Below are 26,864 nucleotides of genomic sequence, written 5' to 3'. Positions count from 1 at the left end.
CTGACCAGCCCAGCAGCAAATTTATTTTTGCCAGGTTTTCATCGTCCAGAACTCCTGACTCATCTGCCCCCCTGCCCGTCAATCGCTGGGCAGGAATCACAGCAGGAGCAGCACTACAAGGTTACAAGACAAACGTCGTTTCCTCAGAAGTCTCTGGTACAACAAAAGGCCTGTGCCTGCTCCGGTCTGGTTCCAGTGGAGCAGCGGGCATGGGATCAGAGGAGCAGATGTCTTCAGTTGCAGCCGCAGCAAGCTAATTGCTGAGCTGGCAAGCGTCCCCTGCCTATCTGAACCTGCCAGCTGCAGGATCAGCAGTGATATTATAATTACACGTAAGTGCTGTCGCTGCTCCAGTACCTGATCCACTTGCTGGTGTAACAGAAACATAAATTTGAAACCAACACTGGAGGGTTGCTGCTATGTTTTAAGTCCTTGGATGACTCCAAAACGGAGAGGATTTGTATTTTGGTTCCAGCAGTTTTGCTCACCACACATTGTCCCCAGCACGGGGCCACCTGCACTGTTATTGAAGCCTGGGTCCAAGCCCATTTCTGAGCCCAGCTTTGCCGACTCCTTCCCATTTGTATGTTATTGTGCCCTCAGCAACATGCACGTCTCTGGAGGGGAGGAAAAAACTCAGCATAAGCTGATGCTTCTTGATGCAATCTGAATGGGCTGGAGAGGGGACAGCCGCGACCCACCAGGAGCTTTGCCAGCACGTCAAACCCAGACTGCCGCCAGCCCTGCAGCAGGCAGGGGAAACACAGCAGGGCCTGATGTGCTCTTCCACTTGCACTGTGATTTCATGAGAGATCGTGGATGCTGTTGGTTTGTTTGCAGCCTGAAAACTCGAATTCATTTTACCTCTCTGCATGCAGCCCGAATTGCGCAGAGGCCTCTGGAGGGGTTTCAGGGAGGTGACAGCAGGGCTGCCTGTGGCTCCCGGTGGCTCCCAGTCCCCAGCCTTGTGCCTGTGTCACTGGAAGAATCAGCATAGCTGCGTATTCCTGCAGGTCTTACAGCGAGTTCTACCTGCCCTGGCTAGGCACGGCGTGTTGCTGTAGGCCAGAGGGGAGAGCGAGCACAGTGCGAACTACAGGAACCGCTTCGTCCTTATGAAGCGCTTTTTGAGGATGCTGCTCCCGAGAAGGCAGCACCGCCCACATGGGAACATGCCCAAGGGCAAAGCTCCTCGCCTGCATCCCTGTTTTTCTCTCAATTCCAGCAGTTTCTGCCCAACTTCCTGGTAGCTACTGGGCGGCAGTGCCTCCTGGCAGACCCGATGGCTTCCTCACGATAGCCCTCCTCTGACACCCCCTGGAAAAAACAAAACTGAGCCGTCTCTTGTTTCGAGCATCTCACACCAGCTTTGCTTTCTTCCCCCAGCCTCCAGCAGCAAAGCAGGGAAGTGCACACAGCCGAAAGGTCTTTTTTTCTCAGCTATTCCTGAGTCACTGTTGAGCTACTGGAAAGTGAATGGTCTCAAAGCAAAAGGTGTGTTAAATTATTTTCCTACTGGCTTTCTGGCATTCTCAGTTTTGTATTTTGAAGTAAGTGGGGGTGGGTGGGAAGGATGTTCCATGGGTTTTTGCATTTTACTTCCAGCAGAAGGATCGCTTTAGGGACTAGGTGATGAGAGCAGCACAGAGGATTGTGTTTCCCTTCCTAATGCAAGATTCATGCCCAGTCTGTCTCTCCTTATGCTGCCAGGATGCTGGTGCAGGCGCTCCACTCCAGCAAGCCTCCCTGGGTGCCTGGGAAGGGGCAGCGGGCTCTGCTGCGGGCTTTCGGGACAGCTTTAGTTTACCTGCTCATCCATCACAGCTGTTGGCGTACTTCATTAATAGCGGGGGTCTGGCACCGTATCAGCTTTCATTTGGAAATTTAATTTTCCTTTGAGAAATTGCTGATTCTTTTCCAGATGCGCAGAGCAAAAATGAGTAATTCACCCAGCGTTAAGGGAGAGATGAATTGCTGCCCAGCAAAGGGCGACCCCTCCCTCTGTGCCACAGATGCGATCGCTGGCCTTTTTGGGTAAACCAAAGGAAATGGGCTCTGTCCTCCTCGGTCCTTTTGGAGAAAACCAAAGCCCGAGGCAAGCGAGGGGGCGGGAGGGTTTTCCGATGATACAGCGATATTGTGTTCACAGTGATTTGTGCAGCGTGTAAGAGGCCAGCTCTGCTCTGAAAAATGAGACCCTGAATGAATAAATCATGGGCCCTCTCTTAGTAACTTGACAACTCAGTCCAGCCCTCCTGGTGGTGGGAGCTGGCCCGAGCCCTGTGTGCAGGGAGGGACTCCTATCGTCCGGAGACTTTTAAGGGCAGGGTCCACCCGCCGCCGGCTTAGGAGCTTCTCTGCAGGGCAGGCACTTTGCTAGGGGAGCGGGGGGCCTCGCTGCAGGGTGTGGGACCATGGAGGGAAACGCGCACCTCCTCCAGGTCATCCGCAAGATGCGTTCCCAAATCAACAAGCTGGAAAGGGAAAACAGGGCCCTGAGAGGAGAGCTGCAGGTCTGCGGGCAGAGAGCTGTGCCACCGGAGAGAGAGGCAGCAAGAGGAGGCGGGAACGGCGACGTGAGGAGCCTCGCCAATGACGGGGAAGGACCAGCTGGCTCTCCAGCATCCCTGCATGGAAGCATCGTGGCCAGTCCTGCTCCGGCACCAAAGGAGCAGACAGGTACCGAAGAGCTAGGGCTGTCCATGGCACCTATGTGTGCTGCCTGTGCAGGATCTCTCAGCCTGGCTGTTATGTGTCTGCAGGGAATGGGAGATGAGCCACTAGCTCTCTGTCTAGTTAACGTGATGGAAGTGCTCTGGCCTCCTTCAGAGCCCATACCCAAAACCACCTTAACTGGGTGTCTCACTCTGTGATCTTTTTAGGAGGGTACCTGCATCCCCCAAGCTGAGGTTAACGGAGTATTTTGCTGCTGCTCAAGCAAAAAGTTCAACTCAAAGAGTTCAGTTTGTCTTTGTTTAAGCAGAATTTGACTTACTGCTTTGAGTTTTCATGGGCACGGACTATCTTGCCCATGCTTGTCACCTGTCTGTTCCAGACAGAAAAGGACCAACAGTTGTAATCATGCCGTAACCTCTCTTGCCTTAGTAAAAGATGAGAAAAACTCTACAAATAGTAACAAACAGTGATGGGTTGCATACATCACGCCAGATGTGCAGTTTCTTTTCGCAGATAATGCAGTTAGTTTTGGCTGAGGGAGAGAGGCGCCAATATATAGGAATATACTCTCTTCACAGTTTTATCAGAGGAGAAAAATGGAAACAGTCCTCAGTTATAGAATTCTGGTTGGGACTTCTGGAGGATTTAATGAAGCAGGAAATAGAGCAAGATGTTGTTTGGTGAGACGTAGTTATCTAGAACTGGATGTGGTTATTGGCAGGGTCAGGCTGTTGGGTATCGTACGTGCTTGAGGCCTGTCGCCTCCTTGTCTGGTGTCTGTCACGTCCAGTCGGCTGGAAAATTGCTTCACTAACAAACTTCTCGGCATTAGTATGGTGTGTGTTATGAGTTGCAGCTGCCATTACAGTCCACGTGCTCCACAGGTCTGGTGGCTGACCTAGCCTCAGCTCTGAACCAGCTCCTGGAGAGGTCCGGGCCATGGAGAAATGCCCCCACAAGTTTTGACAGAGACAAGTCTATGAAAATGAATGAGACGGAAGGCTGAACAGTACCAGTAGATTTATGTGAAACTAGATGAGTGCCGCAATCGAATAACGCCTACTGCCAAGCCCACTGAGCCCAGTGGTCAGGTTACTAACCTGAGAACCTCTTAAACTGGGGCTGCTGGTGGTTAAGGATGTCATCAGCTTGGGAATAGCTGACTGGTCTTTCGGCGAGCGTGAAAGATGTGCGAAGTGCTTTCCAACCTTGTGGCTTCTCCTCTCCAGCTGCCTTCTAGGGGAAAGGGTAGGATCCAAAGGGGCTGTTTGGCGTTTGGTCTTCTCTGCCTTTCGACCTCCCCATGTACAAAACGTTTTTGAGCCAAAAGAAAGTGATTAAAAATACATTGAGGATATCTGAATTCTCATTATTATTATTATTATTATTGTTCCTAGCTCTGCTTTTGTCTCTGCTGCTCAGATACCACCATGACCGTGCGGCGCTACTCCGCCGCTTCACCAGCGCCCGCTCCTTCCAGCGCGAGGTCTCGCCGGGCTGGCAAGAGGCCTCCGAGCAATGGGCTCCCGGACGCGCCCGGCAGTGCCCAGCCAGCAGCCCCTCCTGCTGCAGCACAGCTCACCAGTGGAGAGGAGAAAGGGCTTGAAAAAACACCGGCCAACTGTCTCTCCTACAGTCATTCCAGCAAAATGAAGCTGTTTCAGGAGCATGTCTATAAGTGCAGGTAGGTTCAGTTTGCCTTCACAGCATCGCCTGCCTGGGCTGGTTGCAGGTTTCACCTAATAACATATATGGACGTTGCTTTGGGTTTTAGTTCGTTATCAGCAAAATCTTTGTTCGCATTTATACGGGCATTGAGCAGACAGGAGACCTCTTTTGGGTAAGTTGTCCTGCTCCTCCTTGCAAGGCATGAAGATTGCCAGTGTTAGCAGTTTAAATTTACTGTAGAAAGGAGAGGCTGAGGGGAGAGGGAAGGGGATTGAAATCTTCTCTCCGTTAAAGCCAGGCAGAGTTTTGCAGATTGATGTGTTGTTCTGACGAGCTAAGCTTGAAAGGGATTTTTAAACTTTGAACGCAAAGCATGGAGATATCAAGGAACTCTGAACTATGCTTTTGAAAGTGTGATTAATATGGCTTATGGATTTAGATGTACTGTATCATATTTCCCCTGTAATTGAAGCGTTACAAGTTAATGCTTTCAGCCTTGAGAAAAATATTTTCAGGACGGCTTCTGAATTAAGTGAAATGGCTGCTGGACAAGCCCTGAGTGTCTCTGCTCATTGATGAGAAGCTGTCTAACACAGGGCAACAATCAAAGGTAGAAGCGCCAGTAATGAGACTGTGATATACCATAGCACCGGTCACCTCCTGGTGCTGATACATACACCCTGGGAATCCATGTAGATTGCTGGTTTTAGTGCTGATCGTGCCGTGCTCGAAAGAAAAAGAGTCCAAATGGCCTCAACGCGTGTGTGTTTGAACAGGGAGAAGTCTGCCTGCCCACGCATGTCCTGGGGCAGGACTCCAGCGGCCTCTGCTCGGGGGCTGCACGGCTGTAGTGGGTTGTGTCGCCTGCATTGACGTACCTGTCCGCATGGCATGGCGTGTCAGCTTTTATTCTGTACCACCTTCACACAGTAACGCGTCCTCAGAGCAGACCAGTGCACAGCCCCTCGCACTCCCCGTGCAAACCCGCGTAGGAACCCAGCTCCTCACTGGGAGGCTGGAGGGGACACAAAGGTCAAGTTTTCATAGGCACCTAGGTTTTCTTGTAAGGACATTTGAGGGTCAGATGTTTTACAGCATTTGAACACCTAAATTTAGTCCCTGGCAGGGAACTCGTATCGTTTTCAAAAGCACCCTGACTCTGTAACTCTGGATTTCAGCATATGCTCCACTGGGTTCAGGGAAACTTAAGACTCTCAGTGCACATAAACGCTTCTGAGAGGTTTGCCCTGAAGCCAGCTCACGCGGAAAGCGTGTGTGTTAGGAAACACAGGGTCAGCGTGCAGAAGCAGGAACGGCAACGGCAAATGCTGCTGCTTTCTCATAAGGGGAAAGAGAGCTTTCAAAGCAATCAAAATAGCAACGTAGATCTATTACAACTAATGCCGTGGGACCTACAGGTTTAAAAGCACTGGTTACCCAGCGGCCAAAGGAACGATGCTGATTATTTTATCGCTATCTTTACAGTTGCCTTGTCAGCTCTGAACAGCAGTGAGTGTGGCACCGTCACTCATGTCCACTCAGTGTTGGCCGCTTTAGGGGAAAAAATGGCTATGGAAAGAGCTTTTTACCTAACCCCCCCAGTAGACTGGGTGATATCCTGAAGCATGAAGCTTTGTGTTTCTTATAGCAAAAAAAGTTTAATATATTTTCTGGTCATAATGGTGGATGTTTCCATTATATAGACAAAGGTCTAACACAGACAGCAATCTTAGTAAGCTTTTAACTAGTAGGATAATTTGTGGCAATGAGTTCAGCAAGCTAATTAAGCTTAATTTTTTACAGTGATGACATTTTTGCTTCCCAGCATGCTGGTCCGTGTCAGGTTTTCCTATTCTTTGTTTATTGTAGTTTTCTCACATTTTGCTCCAAAGCTATAATCCTATATGTGATACTGAATATTTTTGCTTTAAAATTAACTCTGTAGAAGTATCACCTTGGATTTTCTAGAGTGCAGTTGTATCCAAGTAATAAAATAACAGCACTGCTAACAAATCATCACTAATTTGCATGCCTACAACATTTCCATTCATATATGCTAAAGCGTTATTTATACCATGTGATTCCCACTTTTTTTGGTAAATAAAAAAAAGACTAAATATTTTAATACATTAGGCAGGATAAGAGAGGCTGAGACCTGTTTTCAGGGCAATTATAGTAAAATTACAAAAGGAACAAGGCCTGTTTGGTACAAATCTCACCATTGGGGTGTTCAGGTTTGATGGTTTCACCTTCCAGTGGGACAGGTCTAATTGGCAGGTGAGAAGGGGCAAGGAAATCGTGGAGGTCCTCTGCCATGAAGGACACCCCCCAGTAACCATCAATAAATACTTTCCTAGTTTCATGATTTTCCTTTCTCGTGCTCCTCAAGGGCCTGAGTGAGCTGACAGCAATCGCAGAGGACAGTCAGAACAAAAACCAAAGCTCTGCAAAACCCAATCTATTTACTTGCCAAACCAACCAGTTTTGGGACACATAAAGGAGCATGTTTCTCCCTCTGCTTTCACAGCCGGCATAATTTACCATGTGCACACTCACCGCTTGGAAACCACTGTTCTCACACCTACTTGCAGTAGCTGGCTACTGATGCATATAAACATAAAGCCACTGAAGGACCCCTGGGTCCACGTACACCCTCAGGGTTCTGTACGCGCGTAGCTTTGTACATACGCATCGGGTGCCGACAGAGAGGTGTGAGGCTTGATGGAAAAAGGCAGATGCTTCCAGCAGACGGACAGACAGGCAGACAACAACACTATGCTTGGTCCCTTAGGAAGACCATGTGAACCCTGTCCCAGCAGGGCATGAAATCCTGCCTCCATGCAGCCTGCAAGTGCTGAAAGCATTTACCTTTTGCTTGCCTTTTTACTTTCTTTGCACGTTTTATACATTTGTAATCCTCATAATGCTTTCTCATTTTTCTCTAGGGGTAAAGTAAAGGCCGTTAGTTTCCTCTTACCAATGGATATGTCATCATATGCTGAAAAGCAAGGTTCCCTCAAAAGCCCACAAAATCAGAGCACAAAACAGTTAACCACCATCGCTGAAAAGGATATGTGAGCTGGTAAATTTTTAAAGGCTCATTGATTCTCGAGATAAATTGGCCTTAAATGATAGCTGTGTGTCAGGTTCCTTTCCTGCAAAACGCTTTGGCAGGATGCCTGCGGAGAATCACCCAGCCTGTGTTTCGGGTCACTGGCCTAATGTTTAGCATGGAAATGGAAGCCACGACAAAGCCGGCTGGAAGCCCATACACCGTGATGAAGCCACATGATAGCAAAGGTACCTCCACAAAGTAGCTTCTGCACAACATGTCTCCAGAATCCCTTACCTTAGGACTGCTGTAAACAGGGTGTTGAAGCTGGTTTTGATGTGTTTGTCACAAGAAGCGGAAACCATGTCACTGCTTGTGTTTGCTGATTCCCTTGCTAGAAAGGTATATGATGCAAATGACAAAGTAAGAGCTATTATTTTGTGCCTGTGAGGTTTTCTCTGTATGTAAAACTTTAAAACTTCACAGTACTAATACAGCAAAGTTAAGAAGGCGTTACAGAGTCAGTTAACACTACTCCGAATTTCTGCAAAGCTTGGCAATGACTGTTTATGGCCATTTGGGGTTCACCTCTAAGGGAGCGCAGGGGAGAGTAAGTACCAATCAGTGTGAAAATGTGACCTCAAATCTGTTTCTGACTTGGTGTGTTCATCCAGCCAGAGACTAAAGGCTGTACGCTAAGTCAAAATAGGAAGAATTGTGAATATCAGAATTTTCCAGGAATGGCTTCTCAGCATGGCTCAGATCAAAAATCATTAGCAGAAACTCAGCAAACAGGTGCAAAATAAATGTGAGAGAGAACTACAAACAGTTTGTAAAAAATGAGGAGTGCTTGTTAGTTCTAGTCGTATGAGCAAAGATAGTGTCCCACATGTTTATTTTGATTGCAAGTATTTATGGAACCAAAATACTGCACATTGCTATTTCTTTCCGTACAAGCAGCACTGATGATTGAATATTGTACAGAGAATGCATGAACAGTAGATGTGTATACCGATAACTTTAAGGAAGATTTTCATCTCATTGTCTACTCTTAAACTCTTGAGCTTTCAAAAGTGAAAGCAGAGACCTGGTGGAAAAAAAATCCCTTCTGGATTTTCTGTGATGTTGTATACTTGTATAAACTTCTGTGCTCCTTTTTTCATTTTGAAATTCACCATGTTTTGTATATTCAAGTACATTTTTAATATATTCTCACCAATGAAGTAATAATTTCAATTTCACTGCTATTTTATTTGTGGATTTTTATGTTCAGCTTGGGTCCATACAGAGTTGCATTGTAATGTCAGAAGTAATGAATCAATGACTTCCAGCAAATGAGCTTACAGTTTGAAAAGTTTACTGAACAGCTCATTTTAGAAGGCATTTACAGGGAAGTGCTTTTTAAATGTTTTAAAGAAAGCTTCATTGTGAGAAACTAGGCACTGCATATGTGTTAAGTACCTAAATCCAGTTGATTTCACTTAGCAAAGTAACAACAAACGTCTTTGAAAATCTGGCCCTTAGACCTTTAAGGTACCCAAGCTTTTGACAATTCGTGTTTGCACACCAGATTTAATGGGATTTAGGAATCTATATGCTTTAGACAGCTTTCAAAAGTCTCAACTTTTAAGTTTTCTAAGCCTCAGCTTCCACGAAGCAGCAGTGGGAATTCTCTTCTCCCACCCTTTTTGTGTCAATTCAATGTAGATAGGTCACTGACATTAAGACTGCGTATTAGTAAGCATACAACAATGTCAGCTGTAGTGGGCTGCTGACTCTGATGTCACGCAAATACATACAACTTCGTGTATGGTCAAGAAATTAAACTCACTGGACATTTATTAGAGGTATAATGGTCTTAAACTTTTGTATACTTATAGGGAAAAAGAACAGAAAAGGTGGAAGGGAAAAGAGGGAAAGGAATCACAGTAGTCATTGACAAATGGCAGTCAGTATTTTAATGGAAAGATTTATTTTTGAATGATATTTTTGCAGTCTTTAGCAGTGCCCACAGATTTAAGAACACATGATGATGCCCAGGCACATTAATTTTTAAAAGCAGCTGTGCAGATTTGACCTAGCTCCAGGAGATCCAGATTGTAGCAGAGGCCACAGCGAAACCACTGAGCACACCAGTTTTACCACAGTACTGCATGAAGTAACTTACCATGGAGCACTTACTGGCAATTAAAACATTCCAATATTAAACATTCATAGGTTGTTCAGTGCAAAAAGGGCAGGTATAAGCAAAGCGAGTGTTAAAATTTGGACAGAGAGATGCAGGCAGCAATTAAGCCATGGTCCTTTTCTTTCTTCTTCCCAGGAGGATCCATACAAGTTCAGAGGAGCTCTGAGCTTCTACCTAAAACCACTCTGGAATATATCTATATGAAACCCTGGCATATATACTAAACCCTATTCACTGATGACCAGGCTTGTTGGACAATTTCCAACTGGAAATTCTTCCTTTCAGAGAGGTGGTCAGTGGTACTCAGCCACGCAGGTACGGGACTGCAAGAGCAGCTGAGACGGCAAGAGGTTCCCTCCTGCATTAGCACTGGCTACTGAGAGATGTACACTCCTGTGTCACACTTCTGCTTGGGGCTAAGTGGCTTTATATCTCCATAGTGAATGCCGATAACGACGGAGTCCACTACTGCCATCTGCTAAATGACGTGTTCTCTGTTCCATCAGCATGACTAGTCAAGAGTAGGGAAACACATGTCTAGGCTGGAGACAAGAAAGCCTTGTCAGAGTTGATTCTCACCTTAAATCAGTAGGATAGTGCCGATTTAACTGTTACTTCACATTTACATCATTGTGACAGAGAAATTGGGTATTATCTTTCTTTAGGAAAGTCTTTTTAAAGCTATGGTCATAATACAGAAGTGCAAAGCCATGAGCACTGGACCGGTGGGGAGGAGTTACTAAGGATGAAGGTGAAATTTAGACGTTGTGTGTCTGAGGGTAGCACACAGTCAAATGTTTAAAATCTTGATACTCAACAATAATAATCCTTAGATGCATCTTCAACCTACAGTAGATCTTGCCTTTGCCAAAATAACAAACAGTGCCTAGATAGCAAAATCCTTATAAATAAATAAATCAATTGATCCTGCCATTCATAAAACTGCATTCTCCCAGAGTGGTGCTGCTCAGCTGTACTGTGGAAAGTGCTAATGGTAAAGGGTGCGTCTACATCAGCATTTCAGTCAGAGTCAGGAGTACCCTCCTGAGTGAATTTCCTGGTCAAACCCACTTACCGTACTTCGTTTCACATTGTAGAGTGGTCTCAAAGCACACGAATGGATCTCTTCTGGATGAAACTAAGTCAGACGATGTGCTTATAAGGCGCTCCAAAAGCTAACAGGTATTCAGTGCGTGGGACCACGCTAGCAAGCCCTCTGAAATACCTATAGTGTGGACAACAGCACTGATGGTTTTGCTCTACACGTCCTCCTCCACCAGTCTGCACTACTTGCTAATGTAGACAGAGCTGTAGAGCACCCAAAGGAGCTACTGTCTCAGAGATTTAAAAAGAAAATCTAACCAGGTGAAATTTCATCTTGTTATTCTGTAGAGAGGAGGAGATGCGTTTCATCAGTCTCACCTCTCTGTCTGGTGTTTAAAGAGCCTCACTCTTGCTGCAGACACAGAGGTGGAAATGTGGTGCTCCAGACTGTAACAGAGGAGTAACATTATCATCTTCTCCAGTGAGTTCTTGCTCAGAGTTAAAATGGGTCTCATGCTTGCATCCTTAGACAACGAATCTACACCCAAAGGTAATAAATCAGTGTGCAGGGTGCATCTCCTGTCAAAGTCACCCAGTACAAGCACATTCCACCTACTCCAAGCTCCGTTTATAGGAGTGAGAACACAATTTATGATGCGCCGAATTGTCCACAACCTTTATATCCATTGTATTTTTGCTCCTACATCTTAAATCCCTGACAGCTGAACTTCAATTTTTCTCTGCCATTTCTGATCAGGCGTAATCTAAGAATATATCAGCATGGAAGTAATTCAGCTGAGGAGCCTCTGACACCAGGTAAGTGATGTTGATCTTTAACACCGTTATTTTCAATGACGTTAACAACATTAATTCCAGGACTGACAGGCTCCTTCTGTAGTCCTGAAACTTTATTTTTGTTTAGCTGGGGTGAGAAAATGAGGCCTTGAACAGTCCTTCAGTGTTGTGATGAATTCGATGCTACATAACTCCACTAAGTGCATGTCCTTCTACGATCATCTAAGCACAGCATGGACAGCTGGTTCAAAGGTTGCAGATGTTTTTTTTTACTGTTGGGTGCTATAAAGTACACAATATTTTCTCTTCAGGATGGAAAAATACAGCTTGTATTAGATCTATTCTGCACTTCTACTGCATAATGCCTTTACCCAACAAAAGACCTGTTAAGAGATTAAACTGTCATCGCAGTTAAAATGTAGATCAAACTCTGCTAACCTGACACGGGGAAGTTGTTGGCTGAAGTCAAGACAGATGGTCACTTCAGGGAATGTTTCTTTTATGGCAAGTGCTCATTTGAGTGGGAGTATTTCTAGCTGGATGAGTCACCTCTTTCTCAATTGCTGCATGAGATACCAAAAAGTGATTTTTACATAGGGATATTCAAAGACATGGCAGAAGCTGAAAAATACATCTTCAAAGCATCTTACGGTGGTTTCCTTCTCCAGTGGGAGTACTATATGGCACGTGTAGATTGATTAAAAAAAAATATCCTCCATTGTTTTCTTTTTGCTGAAAACTGTGATGAAATGGTTTTTTTCTTTTTTTTCCTTTTTTTTTTACAAAAACATGTGGTACTTGATATACAAAATCAGTCCCACAACAGCAAAATGCACTAAATCACAATAAAATTGCTCTGTTTAATGTAAAAAGTAAGAAACTTAGAGTAAAGTGCAAAAATTAGAGCGAACGTTTCTAATCCGCGGCTCTTCAGTAGCAGGTTTGACTCTTCCCCGGTTTAGAGGACAAGGACCATCATCTGTGTGCTGGTCACCATGGAGACTCCCATCGCTTTTGGAATCATAAGTTTTGCCTGAAAGGAAACACTCCTTCAGCGTGAGTTTTTAATTACCATAGATGTTTCTGTTTGTCAGCACACCATATACTAGATTAACTACCACGTCTAAGCAGGTGGGAGGGAAGGGAGTAAAATATTTTCTAGTAATCAGCAACAACATATTTAGTCTGTATAAATCCACAAAACATGTAAATAGAATTACAACACTTGCCGCATTAGATTAGACTGTTACGGCATCAAATCCTTTCTCTCTCTTTCTGAACTTTGGTCGCAGAACATGGGCATGGCAATACATCCTTCTGACTCCTGCAGGAGACTGGCTTGAGGACTGCCAGGCTGCGCAGCCAGTGAGGTCTCTCTTTCTCAGGCTTGAGTCGATAAGGGCTTCCCCATAACTACAAATAATGACAGCTTTTCAAGGAAAAGATGTGCACATGAACAATTGGGTCTGCCCATGTGAAGAGCTGTCTAACGTTTATCCGTTCTGTCTGCACTGCCAGAAGGACTCTGGGGTTTGACAGCTATGTCAGCTTCTTTCTCCCCAGTGCACAATTAACACCTGGGATTGCTCTGAAGGTGAATTTCTTTGGCCCTAAACAGTGTGCAGAATGGTTAGTTTCACCAACATGGATAAGTTGGCATGAATTTCTGGCTTAGGTAAAACAACGGTTATTCAGAAGAGGAATCTAACAAAGCTGCAAGATGAAGCCTCAGTTACTCCCTAGTCCTGTTGTCTTCACTAGATGGTAACCAAATAGCTACCTGTTAAATCTGCAATTCTTGCTTGATTTCTTTTGAGGCTGTTTTGTGCCTCTGTGGGGCCATCAATATACTTCATTGCAATGGCTGGGGTCTGGTCCTTCTCTGGCTGAGTCTGAGTAACTGAAAGAAGAACAGAAAAGGATATTTAATTGACTTGTATTAACGTTCATTTGTTCAAGGAGGGAAAGATATGTTGAGTTGACTCTACCTGGCTGATGACAACTTGGTATTGTTTCAGTCCCACCTTCTTGAAAGGACTGAACAGATTCATGGCCAGAATCTAAGTCTTTCATTGGCCTTCCCATAATCTCATTCTCAGCTGCAGTTTTATTTCTAATGAGGAAGTATGTGTGCATTTTCCCTTTGCCTTTTACTTCTATTTCTCCTCTTTCAGTCATCTCAAAATTCTTGTATTTTAGGCATCTAAAATATCAGAAGCAAAATGACACATGAAAACTCAAGATTAGCAAAAATGACACCGATGTTTTAGAAGAGCTATTGTAATCTAAGTAATCAAATCACAACAGTCCAGGAAAAACAGTATTGATCTGTGAAAAACTGAGGGTTTGTTTCAACTGTTTATTCAAGCCTGCTGTGCTTTTATGGCTTTACACGTACAGCCTGATCAAAAATCAAGGGATCACATAGTCAAATACTTCAGTATGGTGGAGGGTTCTTATTGACCAGTAAATAGAAATTAAGAACTGAGGCAGCCAATATCAGTTAGACAGAACTATCTCCAGTCATTTCATCAGCGAAGGCAACCGGGTTCGTCAAGCATGATTTACTCCTGGTAAATCCAGACTGGCTATTCCCAGTTGCCTTCTTCATGTGTCTGAAGATGGCTTCCAAGAGGATTTGATTTTCACTGGGACTGACATGAGGCTGACCAGCCTATAGTTCCCCAGCCTGTCCTCCTTGCCATTTTTGAATATAGGTGTAACATCTGGCTTTCTTCAGTTACTACAGTGCTGATCTTCATGACCTTCCACAGATGGCAGTCAGCAGCACTGTAATGCCATCACCCAGCGCTCTCATTACCTTTGGAGGCATCCCATCTGCTCCCATACACTTCTATAGATTGAGATTTCTCAAGACACCTGATCTGATCCTCTTCCAATACTGGTACTTCACCTACTCCTTGAACCCTGACTCTAGGTGCAGGGACCTTGAAGACCTTGTCAGTGAAGACTGAGGCAAGAAAGGCCTTGAGTAACTCAGCCTTTATTTAGGGCACTGTCACTAAATCACCTACCACAGCAAGTCCACGTTTCCATTTATACTTTTCTGCTAACATAGCAGAAGCTCCTCTTACTGCCTTTGAACTTTCCTTGCCCGTTTCAATGCTAGTTGAGCTCTGGCTTTCCTAATATCATTCCTATGTGCTCAGACAATGTTTTTGTACTCCTCCTTTGTAGCTTGTCTTCCCTTCCACCTCTTGCATACATATTTTATGCATGCATAAAATTCTTGAAAATGTAGTATTTCACTTTTAGTGATATGAGTTTTAGGAAAGTAAATTACTCAGTGCATGAGTAGGATAGTGGTTTATGCAGTTAATCCTTAGTAAGTGCAAATAAAACTGTTTCACCACAAACTGTTGTGCTCAATCAGAGAGATTTTAAAGCTTTTGTTATGCAGGATGTCAAATTAAATGTTCTGACCATCTTTCTAGTATCTACGTCACTCTATCGGTCCTTCCAAATAAGATATCACAATTTTTTTTTTCCCCATATTTTGCTCTCTAGGATCGAGACTCTCAAACCTCTGTCTCCATATACAAGTGCATTTGAAATAATCAGAACAAATAACACTCTTCGCAAGCAGTGATTTTTCTTTATAAGTAAGCTGCATAAATCAGTGACTAAAGACAGCACCATCTACGTTGAAAGCTGCAGCTGTCAAGGCAGTGTTTTTTAGCACAGCTTTTAACAGGCAAAGTTTCCATCATAGTTACTCACTGATAGGCACTGGAGCTTAGATGAATTTTACTCGGGACACCATGACTCTCCATCCGGGAAGCTATATTCACCGTGTCTCCAAACAAGCAATAACGAGGCATCTTTTCTCCAACAACTCCAGCCAAGACAGGACCTGTATGGATCCCAACTCGAATCTTTACAAAGACATAAAACACCCCCCCAAAAATGTCACTTGTTATTTAACATCTTTCTTAATGCTATTCAGCCACCTAAAAGTTCATCCTAACACAACACTGGACACCAGTAAAATATCGAATATCCACAGGGAGAGGCTCTTTGTGAAAAATGTACCCATGTGGGCCTTGCCCAAAGTCACAGAGGAGTCAGAAGAAGCTCTTTGATGTCCTACTGCAATACATTAACCAGAAGCCCAACCCAAGAAGCAGACAGACACACATGCATCTTTGCATTAACAACTTACTTGGATAGGATTTCCAGAAACTGGGTTCTGTACTCCTTTAGCTGCTATTATCATCCCCAAGGCAAAGTTAGCAACTCGCTCAGCATGAGTGGGTACAGGCACAGGGACCCCACCTACTACCATATAGGCATCTCCAATTGTCTCCACCTTTAATTGAGAGGGACAAGCATATGAGCATGCCATATATCTCTTGCTCAGGGTAGTGCTTTGCTGTTTGGGGCTCTTCTTACCTGCACCAACTCCCCCTTTCTTCTAAAAGATATTTCCAATCACAAAAACTATTTCCAATCACAAAAAGCTCTAACACGTGTGAGTTTCCTTGAGATGGGGATCCTTTCCTTGGCTCCACACTAAAAATTTCAATGCATTCTGTCCCTGCTTACTTGACCCATTTTAGATATCAGTGTGAGAGACCCTAGGAGTAAGGGATGCTGTGAATGTGTCAGACTTTTAGCCTTCCTCTTACCCAGGGCAGACCGATATGCAAAGAGCTATCCCCAGGCACAGACTCCTGAGCCAGGAGGCTACCCGATAGCTGAATGCTATTAATTAGCTCTAATTCACAATTGGTGTTAAAAGCGTATTTCTTTTTTAAAAGAGATTTCTTTTTTTAAAAGTCACAATAAAGCAAGGGAGTCTATTCAGTGGTGACTATTATTAAGGGGTTCACATGAAATTAAGAAACCTCCATTCTCCAGGATGTCAGAGAATGCAGTGTGAACTAAGCAGTTCGGGAGCATCCTCCTTACAACCAGCTGTCTTCCCACAACATGCTGCAGCCTGTGAGACAAATGCCGAAGGGTTCGTCCTCCTTCAGGCATCCAGTCTCCTTGAAGTGCATGATAAGGCACCTGAGAAATACTTTGAGGTTTGTCCCTGTACCAGAGATTTTGTTGGGAATAGAATAGGCCTGTTTGAAACAGAGAATTCTCAAACATTTAAAATTCACTGTAAAAGACTGTTACACGGTAAGGAAATTTTCTAAACTGCTCTTATGAGACTTCATTGTTATATTTACCATCAGTAAATAAGAGATCAGCTTAAATTAGATTAATTGGATTTCTTAAAAATGAACACTAATAGGAGAGCGGGAGCATAATTTCATCTTTGGGTTTGTTCATTAACGTAATGACTTAAAACTGTTCAGCACGTTAGTCTGGAAAAACGTGTTCCTGTACATGCCTTCTATCAGATAGCCAATCCCATAGTAATGCCAGTAATTTTCTGTAACAAATTAAAAACAACTGTAAAAAGCTACTAATGCAAATAGATACCCTAATTATTTTTCGGCCATGGTAGGAGATTTAATTTAACAAGATTTATTTGTAACTTCAGATGTTTATAAGCTTGGGCCAAGTTTCTTTGATCAATTTCAATATTTCATTTCTTTCTCAATTCCCTGAAATAGTAATCTTGTCCTCCCTCTCTGTACCCTAGTAACCTCCTTCAATATTAATAGGAGTTATATACAGGCATCAAAAGGAGATTATTATAGTGACAGATAATTTACTCATGATGGATGATTTAGATAGAATATGATGCTAATTTATCCTGAAATCTGTGGGCCATATCCTGGATGCTTCAATTATTGAATACAGTTTCCTTGCCAAGGCAGAAATGCTTCTGATTTCCCAGTACAATTTATTGCGGGATGAACTGCATGCCTTTCCTGAGCAAGGAATGAATGAGATTTGGATTTCACCCTTTACTATTTCTGTGTTCCTAAATATTTAATGTGCTGGGGACAGACAGAAACTTAGGAATTGCTCTTCAGCTCGTCAAATCTGGGTAGCTCTGGAGATGTTAATAACGCTATTATTATATGTCAACCAGGGCTCTGATCCTTCCAGCACGGTTTGGAGGCAACACGTCTAGATCTAGTCAATGCTTTTTGGGGTCAGCAGGAAGTCTATACCATTGTCTAAAATCTCCATGAAGCAAAGCAAAGTCTAGGTATTATCTAGGTATTGTTTATAATGTTATTTCCCACCAAAGGAGACACTTAATGACACAGTGACCTATTTACAAGAGGCTGGAATAAAAGAACTAGGAAAATGATTCAAATTGGTCCATAAACTAGGATATCCTGTCATGTTGGGTAGGCATTTGAGAGAGAGGAGAGAGATGTATGAAAGAACAGCCTTTCTGGTGTTAGCGTTGTGAAACGAGACTCTAGCCCATGATAGACATTACATTCCTGTCTGAAAATTTTAAACATATTTAATCACACCTCTGCCTGTTTTTTAGTTTCTCTATGTGGCCACTACAAATATGCAATATTCTATGGTTTCTCAAAAAACATGCTGGGGGGAAGAGGATTTAAGTGCATTTAAAAACAAAAACCCAAAACAACAACAACAACATCTTTTTCCAGACTATTTCTACAGCCTTTATCGATGAGTACATACCTTGTACACATTATGCACCGTGGTCAGTCTGTCAAATTGCAGGTACATTGAATTTAACATGAGAACTATCTGAATAGGCTCACATTGGGCACAAATGTTGGTAAAGGTCACAACATCGCTGAACAATATAGTGCACTCCTTGAACTCTCCTGTGAGCAGAAAGACCAGTAGTAAGTACTTGTAATGGCTGCACAATCACGACATCTGTTTGAGACCTGTTTGCAAAGATTGCTTTCTCGTCCTTCTTTTAGGACATATGACCTATCAGTTGTAATACTTATATACGGGTGCTGATATGAAAGAGAGATGTCGATAAGAGTATATCAAATATAAGAATCATCGCACATCTCAAACAATACAGACATCTGAATACATCTCTCTGTCCATCCATATTCAGGATATACTTAGCCCTTTAGTCCTAACTTCATATATGTGCTTACTAAAGGGAATTTAAGCATATTCTTGCTTGCTATCCTTAATAACAATGGAAATCATGGTGATTCTAGGTTTATAGATAGCATAGAGGAACTAAGAGAATTTTCTAGGAAAGACCAATTTCTTAATTCCTTTCATTTTTGAGCCCTCATTTCCCTTTATACCCATGTTAAAAACCAAAATCTCAGTTTAGTATTGAAACACCGAATTTTGTTCCCTGAATAGGCAGCTGCTACCACCTTTCACCTCCTAAGGAACAATTTTGGCAAATAGCTTCCAAAGCTTTGTTTGAAAGAATAGTCTAATCTTTATTATCAGCAAGATTAAGGGTCTGTGGTCCTCCTCCTACCCGTGAATGTCACCAGGTAGAGAATGTACTCCACGGCAGTGGCAATGGGGCCGTGCCAGCACCCCAGTCTCTCTATCACCATCACCTGGTGCACGAATCATGCATCGCGAATGCATCCTGTTCATTCACCTGCCTCAACTCGCTTCCCCTCTTTCAGCTGGTTGGCCACATGCTGAGGAAGCATGGCGTAGAGCAGAGCTTCAGTCTTTTTCTTCTCTTCCTCCAGGTGCTTCGACAGTATCCGCAGTTCTTCCTTCTTCCTCTCCAGCTGGTTAGAGAGCTCCATCTCTGCCAGTCGCTGCTGATTGAGAAGAATCAAATCCCTGGTCACGTCATGAGGCGCAATGTCTGCAATATGCATCTGTCGCTCCTCCAGTTCATGCAAAGTGCGAAGCAAAGGTGAGCAGAGATAGAGCATGCACTGCAGGGACTCCATCCAGATCATCTGGCCTGTTTGAATAAGCATCGGTAAGAGTTTTCAGCAGCTTGGACTTTCACGGGATGCTCAATATTACTGATGTTAATTTTAGGGGATGAGTTCTAAGGACAGTGGCTTTTTGTAGGGTCTGGGTCATCACAGGAATTACTCTGTTTCCTGGAATTAGAGGAGGTACACTAGGCAAATAAAAAAATTTCAGGACCCAGAAAGCAGTCACTCGCTCATTGCAACTGCTACGCAGAGCCCAACCATGCTTCAGGTCCCTCCTCTTCACAAGGAACCCCAGTGCTCGCAACATCTCTCCTCGTCTCTCCTCTGCTACCAGTTCTTGAGCTGTTCCTCAAGCCAGTCAGTCAGCACCATGCACAGGGGAACTGAGACTCACAATGATTAAGTGAAACATTTAAAGTTTAATTTCACAGTGGGTAATATGTGGCCCCAGTAAAGTCAACAGAGCCTTCCTTCCTGGAAGCTGGAGCTTTCAGTCACTATGATCATCTAAATAAGCAGGTACAAAAATGCCTAAAAAGTAGAAGGAATTTTTGGTGGGAGATTGAGTTTTTGTTTTCTTTGTTGAGATTTGGTTATGGGTTTGATTTTTTTATATTTTTTTATTGTTATTTATTTGCTTCGTAAGTATCCTTGGTTTCTGAACAGCAATCTAGGAATTCCTATTTCTTTCTTTCTCTCTCACCCCATCCCCAGGGCAACTGAATGAACAGCTTGAAAACTAACAGGATTGGAACATCAGAGATACTATGTGAATTAACCCTGACAGCATACAAGGAAGTAAAATTGTACCTGTGACTAGTTAAAGTTCCTTGTTTTGGTAACATCACTTTTTTCAAGGTCTCCCTAAACTTAATTTTTTTCTGAATCTCAGGAATACCAGATTTGACACTCATTATAGAAAGGTGAAAGGAGAGAAGGGAAAATTAGGTCATATTATATAGTTCAGAGAAGCAAAATTGAGGTCACACAACACTTAAATCAAATGTCATTATAGTTAATTACACGAAGCAGAGAATCATTCCATACTTATTCCTCTCAGTAAAAATAAAGCAAATAAACTATCTTTTTTGCTAAAATAATTTTAACTGGTAAACTCTTATGTAACATTGGGGAGGGGGTGAAGACAGAAATCAGAATCTGAAAATGCAACTACAAAATATAAAAGCACAGCTAACTAATATATTTTTATCCACATTTGAAACCCAGCCAGTAGCAAATAACTCCCCTCAAAGGCATAAATTAAGAATGAATCATGTATTCGCATTTTAGGAATCAAAATTTCTTTCCTCCAGCTGTAGCAGTGTTATCAGGACTTTGTCTCTAAGCACTTCCCTTGTCCCCTGCCCCTTCCCGCCCCTCGCCCAGCAGACGGGAACTGGGCGCTGGCAGGAGTGATGCTTGCAGTGTATTACTGCAGGAATGCTCACCCCGCCTTTCCTTATTGCCTGTACGTGCCAAAGATGCAATCCAAGACCTGTGAACTGGCATTGCCTGTGCTGGGTGGCTGGGTTTAAAATGTTGTTCCACATACAAAGTAGTAATTTCTTTGGCAAAGAAAATTCTTAGCAGTGCAAAGCGATTCTGTGTCGGGTGCACAGGCTGATGTGTAGAGCTATGGGGAGGTGAGACCTGGGCAGTTACTTTTACACAGCTCAGTGCATCTCCACGCTGAGCCCGGTGGCTCCACGAGCAGAAGCTGGCTCTGAGGCCTGGCACTGTGTCCCTTCCACAGGTCCCCAGTGAAGCAGGAGGCCGTAGCTGAGGGCTGGGGAGATTCACAGGGCAACTAGCATTGAATCCCAACCAAAACCAAGAGTGACAATACAACCATGTTGCAGGGATCGCCCCAGAGAAATGCCTTACGCTATATATTTGGTTCTAACCTCTGCAAAGAAAAACACACAGGGCAGCATTATGGGGGAAACTCTCGTACCTTTTCTGGGAAATGGGCATGACTGGGCACCTCTCTGAGGTGCCTGTACACAGATGTCCACAGCATGGGGAAAAACCAGGAGGAACTAGAGGTCTGTGTGCAGTTTCAGGGCTACCATGTCAATGGAGTCATAGAGGCTTGGTGGGGTAGTTCACACACCTGGAGTACTGCAAAGGATGAACACAGACTCTTTAGAAAGGACAGGCAGGCAAGGAGGGGGAGCTGCCTTTTATGTGGGAGAGCAAGGGAAATGCATGGAGCTCTGCCTAGGGCTGGATGATGACCCAGCTGAGAGCTTCTAGATAAGGATTAGAGGGCAGACCAATGTGGGTGATGTTGTGATGGGTGTCTGCTACAGATGCCCTGCTCAGAAAGAAAAAGTAGATGAGACCTTCTTAAGACAAGTGGAGGAAGCCTCATGGTGGACTTTAGCTACTCTGATATCTGCTGGACAGACAACACAGCAGGGCACAAGCAATTCAGGAGGTTTCTGGAGCGCACTGAGGCACTGACACAGATGAGCTTCCTGACACAAGTGATGGATGAGCCGATGAGGGGAGGTGTCCTGCTAGACCTGATACTTACAGTGAAGAACTATGGATGTCAAAGCTGGGTGCAGCCTTGGCTGCAATGACTGCGCGATGGTGGAGTGCAGGAACCTGAGAGGAGTGAACAAGGCAAAAAAGCAAGATCACAACCCTGGACTTGAGAGACTGTACTTTGTCCCGTTCAGAGATCTGCCTGGAAGAATCCCATGGGATACAGTCTTGGAAAGAAGAAGGGTCCAGAAGAGCTGGATGATTTCCAAGGATCTCCTCTTCCAAGTTCAGGAATGGTCTATCCCAATGTGCAGTAAGTCAAGCAAACATGGTAGGGGCCTGCATGGGTGAACAAGGAGCTCCTGACTAAACTCAAACATAAAAAAGAAAGAATACAAGAGGTGAAAGCTGGATCAGGTCACCCCAGAGGAAGAGACAGGGTTGAAAAAGCCAAAACCCACCCGGAGTTGCATCTGTTGAGGAACAAGAAGGGCTTCTACAGGTACATGAGCAGCAAAAGGAAGACTAGTGAAAATGTGGGCCTGCTGCTGAATGGGGCAAGGGAGCTACTGAGAAAGTCCAGTAGATATGGGAAAGTCCAAGGTACTCAGTGCTTTCTTTGCTTCAGTCTTTGCTGACAAGAATCGCCCTTCAGGAATTTCAGGGCCCTGAGACCAGTGGGAAAGTCTGGAGCGACAAAGACATACCATCGGCACAGGAGGTTCAGGTTAGTAAACATTTAAACAAATTGGATATACAGAAGTCCACAAGACCTGATGTGACACATCCAGGAGTGCTGAGGGAGCTGGTCAGCATCATTGCAAGGCCACCCTCAATTAGTTTTGAAAGTCATGGTGACTGGTGGAGGTTCCTGAGGACTAGAAGAAAGCAAATGTCACTCCTATTTTCAAGAAGTAAAGGATGGAGGACCTGGGAAGGCTTGGAGCATCTGTCATATAGGAGAAGCTAAGAGAGCTGGGGTTGTTCAGCCTAGAGAAGACAAGCCTCTGGGGAGAGCTTATCAATATGTATAAATACCTGATAGGAGGGAGTAAAAAATACTTTTCTTAGTGGTATCCAATGAAAGGACAAGAGACAATGGATACCAATTGAAATGCAGGAATTCCATTTAAACATAAGAAAAAAACTTTTTACTGTAAGGGTGGTTAAACACTGGAATGGGTCACCCAGGGAGGTTGTGGAGTCTCCATCCTTGAACATATTCAAAACCCAACTAGACGTGGTCCTGAGTAATCTGCTCTAGTTGACCCTGCTTTGAGCGGGGATGGACTAGACAATCTCCAGAGGTCCCTTCCAAACTCAACTGGAGTTAAGTCAATTCTGCAACTCTGTGAATAACTGAGACGAGAGGTGGTTCAGAAAACAATCTAATCCTACCTTCACCTTGCCTCTGTTACTCAGGAAACCTGCAAAGATGTGGGTTTGGCAGCATTAGAAAAACACTGTCTTTCTAAGCCTTTCAAATGGGAGCGCAGTTGTTATTTCTGACTGAAAGCCTTCAAAAACTGGTGAGGTAATAGCAGAATTTGTCTACAAGCATCTTAAAGTACTGTTTCTCTAAACAGAACCATCTAATCGTCTCCTCGCTGCACAAAGACAAGGCCATTTATAGGACTTATGTGAAGCCAGGAGTCCACAGAAAGGCATTAGTTCAACTCCAGCATAATTCTTGATTTAATATGAATGCTTATGCTATTGAAAACAGTGAAGTACCTCTCAGCTCTAGCATTGGCCGTTGTTTCCATGACTCTGGCATCATCTCTCTTCTAGTCTGGAAAACAAATTGGCTGTTGATGAATTTCTGAATGCTAGAGATGGTGAAGGGTACTTCTGGGTGAACGATACTGAAATAGTGATCCAAGCAGATGCCCATAGTCTGAAGGCCAGGCACAATCTTTTGAATGCTCACCCCAGCTTGCTTCACTCTGAGCTTAAAAAGAAAATATGGACAATGTGTTATAATTCATATCCCGTTTGGGTTCAGGCCAAGCCATAGCTGATCACTGTTTATACATGTACACACACTTAGCCTTGCTATACCACATGGCTTATTTCTGAGCAAAGTTTCTATTTTATTAGTGTATGACCACAAAGCTCTGAATGAGTGTCCTTCATAGCAATACAAAGCCCCCAGAAAGGAATGTTATTATCCAAATGCTCCTCCCTATCAATTGTTAAAAACAAAACAAAACAAAACTATCTACTATTATCCTTGCTTGCATTTGTGTAGGCCTAATAAATAGCCTTACAGGTAGCTGCAAGAGAAAATTAGAGATACCAGAGTATGTCCTGCATTCCAAAAAGAAAACAACTGTGGCATAAAACATCTTGGCAGATATTAATTTTCTAATGGATGCCATGGGTTACCCTCTCTTAACCATTGCTGTGTAAAGGTTTAGTCATTCCCTTTTAGCTTGCTGACCATGCGTGAGCTCTTAACTCCTGCAGAAATGTCCACCCTGCCTTCACTGCTTGTCATCAGAGTTACTGAAGCTCTGACCTAGCTACCAATAATGGGTGCAGGACTTGCCCTTTTTCCACACTAGTAATTTTATCAAATTATGCAGACTGGATGTCTTGAAAGGTTTAAAACTCTGAACTTTGGCTAATGTGGACAGTGGCACAAAGCAGACTATGTGCTCATCTCTACCAGCGTGATGCCAAAACATGTTCCCTGAGTGGCTGTATTCAGCTTTCTTCTGCTGTCCTATTCTCAGCTTCTCCTTTCTTTGCTCCTGTCTTAAGCTAATATTCTCTGCACAGAATTGGGAGCAAGAGGAACTGTAGCTTGGTGGGAACCCAGGCTGGTTGGAAACCAGCCGCAGGGCAGTCCCTGCCAAGGGAAGGGTAATTCCATTGCTGCAGAGTATGTGTGCACAGGAGAGGAGACTCAATCCTCCCTCGGAAGATAAAGAGATTTTTGGGTCCAGTTCCTACTAGATAGGGTTGCATGCTGCCCAATTTAGTAGGTAGCTGGGTTTTCCCAGCAGAAGCATGTAGGAGTAGACTCAGGAAGCATGTAGAGCCTCAGTTGCCAGCAAAGCCTTACAAAAGCCTTTGGATAGATTAGTAACTGGAAGGAGAGGGTGACTAGCTATAAGTACAAAGCCAGTTTAAAGGATACGTCGTGTCTCTGGCACGTCCAAGGACAGGAAGGTGGCCAGAAACCTCAGAAAATTCTGTTCAGTGTTTGGTAACAGATAGACTGCTGCAATAAACCTTGTTGGCATATCTGCAGCTGTTTCAGACATGGTAATCTCAATAAATTCAAAGGAGATTCCTATCTGAAATGATCCAGATCCAGTTGTTATGAGTGACTTTCATTGCATGTCTCTGTACAGAGCACTTCTGCAAATCCTACAAATGAGCGTGCACTATATACAGAGCACACACAGCACTGAACTGTAGGGCAGTCAAAACAGAAGAAAATTACTATATGGTTTATGCAAACTAAAGGCCCTTACCACATGCTTGTCCTACCTCTTTGTCAAAAACCATATGAAAAGGCAGTCCATTGCAAAATGTTTTTGTGTCAATCCAGAGGCTCTGGGGATAAACAGGATCAAATCCTCTCAGGAGCTTACCTGTGGCAAGATAAATGTGCAGTTTTTAATCAGGTTGCACCTCATAAAGCCAGTCAGCGTTACTTTTTACCACTCAGTGAGACAGGACCCTGTATCATAATGAGTGAAGACAAAGTAAACAGTGCGTGGGTCCAAAAATGTGCATACGTCTGTGCTAAATGCTCTGCAGTTTAATACATAGCTGATTAGCAATTAATCTGAGTTGGCTGAGAGTTTAAAGCTTAACCACACAAAAAGCACAGAGCATTAGATGCATGAAATTATGTGGAAACAACAAGAATAGATGAACAACTGTAGAGGTTGCTGCTCTATGAATGCAGATGTCATAGCAATATAACACAGCTATATCCCACAAAAATGTACACAAAAGTGGATTTAATATACTTCGCTAGCTACTAAGGAATACTTATGGAGAAAAAAACCAGTATGATCTGGGTTTCAGTCTCCTATACAAAGAACTCTAGTCCGTAGCACAAAGACCAAATTACTGTTTGGTTTCTATTTTACTTACCCTGAGTTTTTTTTCAAAATGGTCACAAATCTACAGAGCAGGTTGTGCTTGCCAGCAAACAGATATTTTTGTAAAATTAATAAAATGGGTAAAATAGTCAAAAGGGCTCATCTGACTGAAACACCCAAAGCCTTTGATCTTCACAGTATAAACTTGGATTCTCCAGTAACCCACAATAATCAAAAGGATGATTATTTCAAGTGATCTCTTTCCCCCCTGAAGGTGGCTATGACAGTTACTCTAGTAAATTCTGCTTGATAATAAATGCTCAAGTCACTTAGGAGACTGGTGAAACAGATTACAAATTTAGGACCCAACTTTTAGACCTCTTACTGCTTCAGAAGAAGTCAGTGTGGGTTTTTCATTTTTCAAAGTCTGTCTCTTGATAACTCTTGCATTTATTGTTAAGGGATTTTATTCTTTTTAAGTAATAATGCTACTCTAAAATTTTATTTTGAATGTATATTAATTTCTTACTCAATATATCTGCTCTTGTAATGCATGTGGCATTGCACCAGATGATATCAGGCTCAATGTTTCACTCCTCCCAGAATCCAGACAGCTTGGCAATACTGAGCTGGATTCTCATTCCTCCTGGGGAATCAAAAGACCGTAGCTGAAAAAAATCCTTCTGTTTTATAAACATATAATATACAAAGGTATGAACAGAGATTACTAGATTAGCAGTAGATTTTTGGTAGCAGAGGGTGTACCTTGGCTTTCAGAATTTACTACAGTTGATAACTTTGGAAAGGAGTAGCAGCTACCAAGTTAAAAAACACTCTCTTAAATTCATCATCATAGATCAAGAGGCATGAGAAGGAAGTATCAAATGTACCACACAATGACATTTTATAGAAGAACACTTTTCAGAAGAAAACCCTGTTTAAGAGACAAAAGTGACAGGTCATATTCCATTTAAGTATCTGTCATTACTAAGCATGCTTATTATCTGCAATTTTTCTTTGATTACCAACGTCTAACTGAAAGAAACTTAACCAGAAACATTTTGAAAAGACGCAGAGGA

At 43.4% G+C, this 26,864-nt stretch overlaps 2 protein-coding genes across 2 annotated transcripts in view; one reads left to right on the top strand and one right to left on the bottom strand.

Annotated features, from left to right (window-relative positions):
* The first annotated feature begins 2,414 nt into the window (after nucleotides 1–2,414).
* On the top strand, nucleotides 2,415–7,422 carry CCDC195 (coiled-coil domain containing 195). The gene is made up of 3 exons (XM_050902640.1): nucleotides 2,415–2,679; nucleotides 4,099–4,162; nucleotides 7,290–7,422. The coding sequence occupies exons 1-3, from the start codon at nucleotides 2,415–2,417 to the stop codon at nucleotides 7,420–7,422; spliced, it is 462 nt and encodes a 153-aa protein (XP_050758597.1).
* A 4,882-nt stretch (nucleotides 7,423–12,304) lies between these two features.
* The window catches only part of LOC127020173 (guanylate cyclase soluble subunit beta-2-like), a 32,044-nt gene continuing 17,484 nt past the window's right edge, over nucleotides 12,305–26,864 (bottom strand). Inside the window, exons 9-17 of the mRNA XM_050902639.1 lie at nucleotides 25,223–25,326; nucleotides 23,456–23,672; nucleotides 18,928–19,248; nucleotides 18,015–18,163; nucleotides 15,607–15,753; nucleotides 15,165–15,319; nucleotides 13,412–13,626; nucleotides 13,204–13,323; nucleotides 12,305–12,456 (exon numbers count right to left, since the gene is read on the bottom strand). Of these exons, the coding sequence (XP_050758596.1) occupies nucleotides 12,305–12,456; nucleotides 13,204–13,323; nucleotides 13,412–13,626; nucleotides 15,165–15,319; nucleotides 15,607–15,753; nucleotides 18,015–18,163; nucleotides 18,928–19,248; nucleotides 23,456–23,672; nucleotides 25,223–25,326 (1,580 nt within the window). The remainder of the gene's footprint in view (nucleotides 12,457–13,203; nucleotides 13,324–13,411; nucleotides 13,627–15,164; nucleotides 15,320–15,606; nucleotides 15,754–18,014; nucleotides 18,164–18,927; nucleotides 19,249–23,455; nucleotides 23,673–25,222; nucleotides 25,327–26,864) is intronic.

The sequence above is a fragment of the Gymnogyps californianus genome, chromosome 10 (genome assembly GCF_018139145.2).
Source record: "Gymnogyps californianus isolate 813 chromosome 10, ASM1813914v2, whole genome shotgun sequence".
Taxonomy (NCBI): domain Eukaryota; kingdom Metazoa; phylum Chordata; class Aves; order Accipitriformes; family Cathartidae; genus Gymnogyps; species Gymnogyps californianus.
This window is presented reverse-complemented; position numbering and strand designations above follow the sequence as displayed.

Bases quoted from the DNA above. Each gene is read 5' to 3' on its own strand.
- CCDC195 (XM_050902640.1), top strand. From the start codon at position 2,415: ATGGAGGGAAACGCGCACCTCCTCCAGGTCATCCGCAAGATGCGTTCC. The intron at 2,680-4,098 runs GTACCGAAGAGC...TCTGCTGCTCAG, and splicing joins GGCACCAAAGGAGCAGACAG to ATACCACCATGACCGTGCGG. The intron at 4,163-7,289 runs GTCTCGCCGGGC...ATTTTTCTCTAG, and splicing joins CCCGCTCCTTCCAGCGCGAG to GGGTAAAGTAAAGGCCGTTA.